This window comes from Hipposideros armiger, unplaced genomic scaffold (assembly GCF_001890085.2).
Source record: "Hipposideros armiger isolate ML-2016 unplaced genomic scaffold, ASM189008v1 scaffold_990, whole genome shotgun sequence".
Lineage (NCBI taxonomy): Eukaryota > Metazoa > Chordata > Mammalia > Chiroptera > Hipposideridae > Hipposideros > Hipposideros armiger.
In genome coordinates, this window is record NW_017732340.1 from 395,569 (window position 1) to 404,383 (window position 8,815).

The window sequence follows — 8,815 nt, forward strand, 5'->3', positions numbered from 1 at the left end:
GCACTCACGGCCTTGGCGTTGTTGGCTTGCATCTTCTTCAGCCCCTTCTTGTTGTGCTTCTTGGCAAAGCGCATGTTCCGCAGGAACTTGGGGTCCACCTGGAAGACAAGTACAAGCAGCTGTAAGTGCAGCATGTGGGGCCCCCAAAGTCACCCCTAGTGGGGTACCCAGGACACTGTAAGGCTCCAGCCAAGGCCTATTAGGGGCTTAGACAGCAGCAAGTCATCCTGAAATGCTGACAACGTGTCTGCAGAGAAACACGTACCACCACCCCAGAAGCCAAGACTGTGCCCTGCTAATGTTACAGAGCACATTCTCAGGGCTACAGGAAAATTCAAATGTGAGTATAGCAAGAGGGGGGAGGGGGGTGCACGCTGTGCCCTCTGCCAGGGTTGTAGGGCTAGGGCTGAATCCTGAAACCTCCTCAGGGTCACCCCACCCCATTAAAGGCCAGTGTCAGTTAAATGCCAGGCCTGGTACAACAGACTCACAGCAAATGAGGAGTAAGAGACCAAGGGTACAGGGGAGGCGCAGACTGGAGGCTCAGCTGCACTCAGACCCTATGGCCTCAGCCTGCGCAGCTCATCCTTAGAACTCCCTGGCACTGGAAGACCCACAGGGTGCAAGGTACACAGAGACAAGGCCATCCCTTCCCTTGAAGTGCTCTGGCCGGGCAAGAGACATAGTCAAACTGCCCTAATGGGGGCAGGTTACACCTGGCCAGGGAGTTACATCCGGGGCTGGAAATGGCCAAGTAAAGCTTTTCTAGGGTCTGGCAGAGCTTGAAGTCCACGCAAGACGAGGGACAGCTAATACCGGTGCACAGGCAGATGGCGAAGCTGGAGCCAGACAGACACACTCGTGACTCTGCGCACACACTCACCCCCTTAAGAGATTCGTATCTTTGTGATCGGGGTTTCTTGATGCCGTTTCTGTGCCATTTTCGGGCTGTGGAGAAGACAAGGAATTAAGACCAAAAAAGAGGGTTTCTCCTAATAAGACCACCCAACACCACAGCGGGCAAGCCTAAGGGAACCATTACATCCCAGAGCAGGTCTTCTTGGGGTTTGAGAAACTCCTTATCGGAACGCAAAGCACTGTTATCTCATCGGACCCCAGCTTCTGGATCTATAACCCCAAACGTAACACTGGCTGGAAACAAGCACGAGGCTCACAGGAGAAACGTGCCTCCTTGCCCTGCCCCACTACCCCTAATCCTTGCCCGAGTGTTGGGCGTGAGACGGAGGCTGGGCCGCAGGCACTTACACTGGTTGTGCGTGGTGTGGTTCTTGGACTTGGCCATGTCTGCACCTGGAGGAACAAGAGTGGCGATCAGGGCTGGGGGCTCGCCGGGCGGGGCCCACGCCTGCCGCCCTGATCGGAAGAACGAGAGACCAGAAGCCAGACCGAGGCTGCAGCACAGATGCCTCGACTCTGTGGCCTCCGCGCGCCTCGACTCACTGTGCCCAACAACGCCAGTTCTCGACAACTCAGGTAACGGTGCCCCGAAACCAAACACCCGCGCCGCAAGGCTGCGTTCGCCTCCCAGATCCGAGTTCTCCCCCTCTCAACCGCTCCCTCGAGAACCCACGAGCACCACCCCTGCCCCACGGCCTCCGCGCCCTACAGCCAGGAAGCCAGTCTCCCTGTCCTCTCCGGGCTGTGCGTCCGCCGCCGTCCGCGCCTCGCGGATGGCTTCGGATGCCGCGCGGCCAGCACTCACCCAAGCCCACAGCGCCCAAACCCCCGGGACCGGAAGAGAAAAAGGAAGATCGCGGTGCAGCACGGGAAATACGGTCGTCGAGGCCGGAAGGTACTACTGAAAAAGCTTCCGCCGACGCCAGGAAGAAAGGTTCCTAAGGCCGGGAGGGCACAAAGCCGACGGGAAGGCGGTGCTACGAGCCTGGCCCCGCCTCTTCCGGTCTTACCTCTTCTCACCCCGCGTCTCCGCCCGTTTCTCTTGGTCCAGATCTCATTAAAGGTCTGAAGGCGAAGCGAGTCCTTGACAGATGTGTTAGGCAGGGAGTGACCGATTTGTGTTCTTTAAACGTGCCGCTGGCCCCTGCGTGGAGAGTGGACCGTCGGGGGCAGAGGAGAGGAGGGAGGGCTGGCGCAGAACACCGTGGGAGAGGGATGGCGCCTGGACCCGGGTGGGGGCAGTAGGGGAGGAGAGGGGTGGATAAGGAAACAGACTGGACTTGCGATGCAGAAGATGAGAGAGCGGAAGGAGGCCAGGGTGGCCCCTAAGTTTTTAACTTGAACATCTGGGTGAATGGTGGTGCTGTTTACCGAAATGGGGAAGATGGGGGGAAGGACGGGGGTTTTGTTGCTTTGTTTTCAGATCCAGATGTTTATTTGTAGATGCATTAAATATGATACGCCTATTGGACATCCAAAATGAGGAAGCATTGCCTCCTAACAACTTTGTTGCCTTCTCCACCTCTTACCCCTACAGTTCCTTCTCCACACAGCACTGGGGCCTGAGGGCACTTTTTAAGATACAAATCAGATCTTGTCATTTAAAGCCTGCAAGGACTTCCCCCTTGCGTTGGAGATCAGTTGTTTACCTCCCTTAATCCTGGCAACCCTCTCCTTATCCTTTCTGTCGAAACCCATGGACTTCTTTCTTTCCTGCCAAGCACAGATACTTGTTTCTGCTTCAGTGCCTTCCCCTCCACCTGGACCACCTTCTCCCTGCTCCTTGGATGGTGTGTTTTCTTGGAGAGAAGCCTCCCTGGACTTCCCTACCTAAAATACAGACCCTCTGCCTCATCTGCACAGTTACTCTCAATCTGTTTGTCTCCTTCATAGAACTTTCCCAGACCCTAGTGATGGTTTTTATTTACTTGTATATGTGTCTACTGGCACAAGCGTTATGAGTTCAGGACTGCCTTGGTCACCTTCATCTTACCATTGCCTGGCACGGCACTTGATGTAGAGCAGCAGGGCTTCATAAACACCTGCTGGTAGACATTCCTTGGCCAGGCAGTTACACAGAGTGACAGATGCACATTGCAGAGTTTGGAAATGAGGGGAAAGCAGGGTGTGGAGGCAGGACGTGCAGATAACTCCTTACTGGAGCATTGCTGAGAAGGGGGACAGAATTCTGGCAGGTGTGAGTTAGGAGAATGAGGGGCTAACTCAGATGCTGAAGGAGTGACCTCGTGCCAACAGAGAAACAGGTGAGGCCAGAGAGGAAGGTGTCTCTGCAGGGGCAAAGTCCTTGAGGGCTGCTGAGAACAGGTGGAGGAGCTGGTGGGCAGGGGTGGGGACTGCAGACGGTGGGGGTAGCAGGATGCCTGCCAGCCCAGGGAGAGGGGGCGAGGGGCCAGAGGCTGGGACAGGGAGGACAAGGTTTGACTGCTGCACCCTTGAGAAAGAAGCAGAGTAGGGGCCAACAGAGGAGGCTATGAAGACTTTAAAAGTGTGGCCTTTCAGTGTGGCATTAGCTCCCACAGCTCCTAAAAAGTGAGCAGTGACACCTGCTCAGGACTCAGTTTTGCCAGGCTGTCATGACAGCGGCAGAGGAAGCACAGAGCCAGATAGCCTGACAGGAGATGAAGATTCAGAGACAGCCGTATGTAAGTGATAGCTCCCTCCCTCCCTTCCTTCCTTCCTTCTTCCGCCCTCTCCTTCCCTCCCTTATCCTCCCCTCCCTTTTCTTCCCCCACTTTCTCGCTTCATAAATGGAACTTTATTATACAAGCTCTTCTGTAACTTGATATTATTCACTGGATCATAATTTGTGAACATATTTCCTTGTTCAAGAAAATCCTTTGTGGGCCAGCTGAGTGGCTCATTGGTTAAGAGCTGGCTTGGGTGCGCCAGCTCTGAGCAGCAGGGCCCCGGTTCGGATCCCACATGAGGGCCAGTGACGCTGCGCCCTCTACAGCTAAGGTGGTGAACAACAGCTTGACCTGTACTGGGCTGCCATGAATCACTGGCAACGGTGTAGGCTGCAGTGGGTTGCCATTAAGCTACCGTGAGCGGCTGGCAGCCAGCGTGAGTGGCCATCCAATGGCCGGCGACTGATCTGCCTCAGCCGGGAAGAGTGCAATGATGGTGTCAACTTGGGCCAGTGAAGCAATGTCCTCCACATCTAGACTGAAGAACAAAAAGATAGCAACTTGTCTGTCCCCTTCCCCAATAAAAACAAAACAAAACAAAAAACAATCTTTTGTAATTTTATTTTACACATTTAAAAAATTCTGAGAAGAGGTCAATAAACACCATCAGATGTCAAAGGAGTCTCTGACACAAAACAGGTGAAGAGCTTAACCCTTCCTCTAGAGTCGACACACTCCCACCCTCTGTGAGTGAGCAGCTTTTGCCCCATCACAAGGCCCAGTGGAGTCCTGGGTGCATTTGCCATTCTCTGTGGTGTAGCCTTGGACAGAGCCACTAGCTGGACTCAGCAGAGCATCTATCCACCAGGTCCGTCACAAATGCCTTGAGCACAAGACAGAGGAAGACATGAGGCCTCGGTGACCAGACAAATCTTGGGCTGGGCAACTGTGGGGGGTGGGGGGGTTGCTGGATGAGCCATGTGGCCTGCTGTGGTGTCTTGTCCAAGCCTGGTCCGGAGCCACAGCCCAGGTGGGATCCATGCCTGGCACAGTCCCGGGTAAATGTTTGAGGAATTAAATGTACACATTTCACAAATCCAGGCAGAAGGCAGAATCAAGAGGCAAGAGGCCAGTCAGTCTGGAGGGATTTCATAAAGAGTCAGCTTTTCTACTGAGTCAGATCTCTGCTCTCCAGGCCTCTGGAGGAGAACAGGGCTTAGGGAAAGAATGTGTTAGTGGCAAGTGAATGCTAATTATGAGGACAGGATCCAAGGGAGGGCCAGGGTGGAAGGAAGTGACAGTCCTCAGGGGTGCTGGGTCTCCTCAGTCAAGTTCTAGAGAGACAGGGACCACCGGTGTGCCCAGATAAGAGGGACCATGAGTGGGTTACCCGGAACCAGGATGTTTTGTCTGTGAGAGAGAAGACTGGGGGTGGGGGCAGAGAAGAGGAGGCCCCTAAGCACTGGATCTTTGGATCTGCTTAGAAACCCCCAAGTGAGAGGCCACTTGATTCTGTGTGGCCCCAGAGGGCAGAGCTAAACCAGGAGGCAAATACCAGCTCCATGGAATGAGGGCCGTTTCTGCAATCAGAATTTCCTCCAAGCCATGGGCTGCTCCCAGAGATAGTGAGCTCCCTGAGATGAAGGATGTGCAAGCAGTTGAATTACTGGGGATGGAGGTTGAAATATGGAGTGGAGAGTTGGAAAATAAACTCTTCAGTTCACTTCCCTCCAAGAGTGCGGGATTCGGAACTCCTGGGAAGAGGAAAGGCAGCGGGCAGCGTGTGATGCCAGGTTGGGGCTCAGGATCTGTGGGGAAGAGAGGGCATTTCCAGCAGAAGCTTGGAGGTGCAGCCTTGGGGCATGCATCACAGCCCAGGTCTCTGATAGTCCCTCTGGGGGGCAGAGCCCTGGCCCAGGAGTGATGCAGTGTCCCCGGGTCCCCAAATGGGAATGTGAGCCTGTGGTCCACACGGGGGCAGCATGGGACTGCGGATAAAGCCGGGCTACGGCACGTGGGAGTTCCCCTCCTGCGGGAAGTCCTCGGATCCTCCCAGACCTCTCACTTCCCGATTCCCCCACCCCCCAACCTAAGGATAGAGCCCCTGTCTGCCTATTCTCAGCAGGTTCTCTGGGGTAGGTTGGGTCTCCTCTGGCTCCAAGCTCCTGGTAGTGGTGGTGGTGGGGAGTGTTTTCCCCAGAGAGGGTTCAGGGCAGAGACAGTGGAGCCTGTGGGTACCCCTGGGTAGAGCCCTGCTGGTCCACCTCAGAGTTACTGGATGCCATGTTGGTTGACTGTTAAAGGAACAGGTTTTGATAAGAGAGACGTGGGTTCAATTTCTGACTGCCACTCACCAGTACAGTGACCTCACCTCTCTGAGCCTCAGTCTCCTCATTTGTAACAGTGGGGAAGCAACGCCCAGTGCTGAGCAGGCCAGAAGCCCCTGGAGCCGGGCTGTGACCTTGAGAGATGGCATAGCAACCTCGGGAGATGATGGGGGTCGTATCACCCTGATTCACTGATGTGGAGACGGAGGCCTTGGGCATGACATGCTAGAGGTCCCACAGCCAAATGGAGAGCTACAGTGGTCCAGATGCCGACTAGGACCCTGAGAAGCAAGCGCCAGTGTGTGCCTGGTGAGGTCATGGAGGGAACCCGGTGACACTAACCACCAGGTGACAGGGAGAAACCCCTGGCCTCTCTGGCTAACAGATGCCCAGCGTGGGGGCATCCTGTGTGCTGGCCCCTGCCTCTGAAAGGAGGGATGGAGTAGGTGGGTGCATCAGGGGGCCTGACAGGGCAGGACTACACCCCTGAGGGGCTCCCCCACTCCCACCTTTGCTCTGAGGTGCAAAACACAAAATGAAGCTAAGGAGACTCCTTTCTCACAAAAAGCATCTGAAGAGGAAGAACGCAGCTGAGCTTGGGAGGGATCCCTTTCCTTTCCCTCCCCAGCAGCCTCCATGGAGCCAGCGATGTTATTGCCGTGGCAACCGCAGTCCCTCCAGCTCCCGTTCTCCTTTAGCCCCATCCTGCTTGGACACCCCTCTCACCTGCACACACCCACCCTCCCAGCCCAGGTTAAAGACAGGCCTCCTCACTCACCAAGCAGCCCCCCTTCCACCCACTGATGCCCAGGCCGGATCCCAGGCTGCCTCTGTCTGGGCATCAGATGGAAGATTCTTGAAGCGGGGAGAGGGCGGATGAAATGGCCTTTGCCAGAGTTCTTCTGAATGAACAAGGGGCTATCACCTCCCTGTGATTTCTAGCCCCCAGCTCTCACAGTCCCCACTCTCTCCCCAGGGACAGAGCCTGAGACCCAGGAGCCCCTGGCAGAGCTGAGAAAAGCAGCACTGGGGCCATGGCCTTGAAGATCATCTGGTTCCCTTCTCCAAGCCTGTGGGTGGGGAAACTGAGGGCTGGAGAAGAGAAGAGACCTGCCCAGGGGCACACAGGAGTTAGGTGGCCAATTCAGGGAGGGAACCAGGGTGGTCAGAGTGGGAAGGGGGATCCTTATTGTTGGGCTGAAGGACAGGCAATGAGGGTCACAGGAGGGCTGCGCCCCAGGCGGAGGGGTCCACGGAAGGCCTTGGGCTGCCCTTGCCTGCTCCCCATTTAGCGCTTCAGTAAACCCCACTCCCAGTTCCCAGTGGACCGAGTGAGAGAGGAGGATGTCCAGCCCTGTTTCGGGAGGCACAAAGGAGACCACAAAGAGCAGGGAAGAGCTGGGGACCTGAGAAGGGGCACAGTCAGGAGGGCTGGGGACTCCTGAGGTCCCAACAAGTGCCCCTGAGCAAGAAGGGCTTGTGGTCATAAGCAGTGCTTGGCCCAAGCGCTGCCCTTTCCGAGTTGGCCCCACCTGGGAGATGCGTGGACGCGCCCTATTAGGTCCCGAGCTCAAAACCCCTTATGTCTGCTGGGTCAGGGCTACTGCCACGATCACCTGGCGTGTCCACTGTGTACAGAGCATAGAGGGCTGGGAAGGGAGGAAGCTGTGAGCACAACACCCCAAGATGCAGAACAGAGAGCGGTCCATCCAGGCCAGGAACCTCTGGGGAGGGGAAGAGGGACCTGGAGGCCTTCCTGGAAGAGGAGGCATGCATCAGGCTATGTAAGATCAGAGAGAGGTGGGGAGGTGATGGGGAGCATACAGTGGGCTGGTATTTTTTCCCCGTGGCTCTCTGGCACTGGACCGCAGCTGATTAGGGCCTCCCTGAGCTGTCACTGCACCCCCAAAGCCCCAGAGGCCTGGCCCACAGTGGTGTCCTTCCCAGCACACAGCCCTAAGTCAGGGGTCCCGAGCAGACAGGCCCATCCTGCTAGGGCCTGGAGCCTGGAGCCTGGAGCTCTGCGTTAGTTATCGCTGATCTGCATCACACCCTCAGATTGGCTTCTCTTGTTAATCCCGTGTTGCAGATGGGGACACTGAGGCTCAGAAAGGTGGAGTGACTTGCCCGGGGTCACCCAGCTTCTTCTCCTCCACCAAAGCCACTCCTGGAAGTTCTTCTGGGCTTGGACTCTGCCTGAGACTCACACTGATGACAGGAAGAGGAAGGCAATGCATCACCTGAGGCGTGACCCTCTAGTGGAGTGTGCTCTGGCATCCACGGCAGGCGGCAGAGGGTGGGGGGCCTGCCTCACCCCCCAGTACGACACTGGTCAGTCTGTCTTTCTGTGTCTGTGCCCCTCCTTCATTAGTTGGTCGTCATATTCTCTGGCACGGACGGTCCATCCACTGGTAAAGGCTGGAGAACATGCCCCAGACCCTGCCTTGACTCTCAGCAGCTGGTTGACTGTGAGCCAATACTCAACTGTCCTGTGGCTCAGCGTCCTCACCTGTGAGAGCGGGATAGGACACTACCTACTTAGCAGCTCATGGTGAGACTCCAAGCACTTACCTACTGTGGCCTGGGCCGCAGTCCCTGTCCCTCTCGGCAGCCCTCCTGGGACAAGGCTTCAAACAGCCACAGGCAGGCAATACGGGGTCTTTCCCCACCCCCAAAATCTCCTCTGGAGACACGAGGCTGCCCACCCCCAAGGCACTCTGCCCAGAAGGGGATGGGGGCGTGGGGTAGCCTGGGATGCCCTCCTCACTGTGGGCTATGGTGGCGGGACAGGACCAGGGGAGGGTGGACCCAGGAGCAGCTGCTGAGTGGCAGTGAGGACATGTGGGGACCCGCCACTCCTAACAACCCGCCCTGCCCCAGCGCAGCGAGCCAGCGGGCGGGCGAGAGGCCTGGGTCCTGACT

The 8,815-nt window shown here is 56.6% G+C and overlaps 1 protein-coding gene and 1 long non-coding RNA gene across 3 annotated transcripts in view; both read right to left on the reverse strand.

The window, feature by feature from the left end:
• RPL29 (ribosomal protein L29) overlaps nucleotides 1–1,795 on the reverse strand; it is a 2,322-nt gene extending 527 nt beyond the window's left edge. The window contains 4 exon segments of the mRNA XM_019631302.1: nucleotides 1–98; nucleotides 884–948; nucleotides 1,267–1,311; nucleotides 1,724–1,795. The exon segment at nucleotides 1–98 is cut by the window's left edge and continues 19 nt beyond it. Of these exon segments, the coding sequence (XP_019486847.1) occupies nucleotides 1–98; nucleotides 884–948; nucleotides 1,267–1,303 (200 nt within the window). The 5' untranslated portion in view covers nucleotides 1,304–1,311; nucleotides 1,724–1,795.
• A 2,403-nt stretch (nucleotides 1,796–4,198) lies between these two features.
• LOC109375814 (uncharacterized) overlaps nucleotides 4,199–8,815 on the reverse strand; it is an 11,779-nt gene continuing 7,162 nt past the window's right edge. For both annotated transcript variants that reach the window (XR_002122656.1, XR_002122657.1), the window contains exon 4: nucleotides 4,199–8,402. This is a non-coding gene — a long non-coding RNA (uncharacterized LOC109375814). The remainder of the gene's footprint in view (nucleotides 8,403–8,815) is intronic.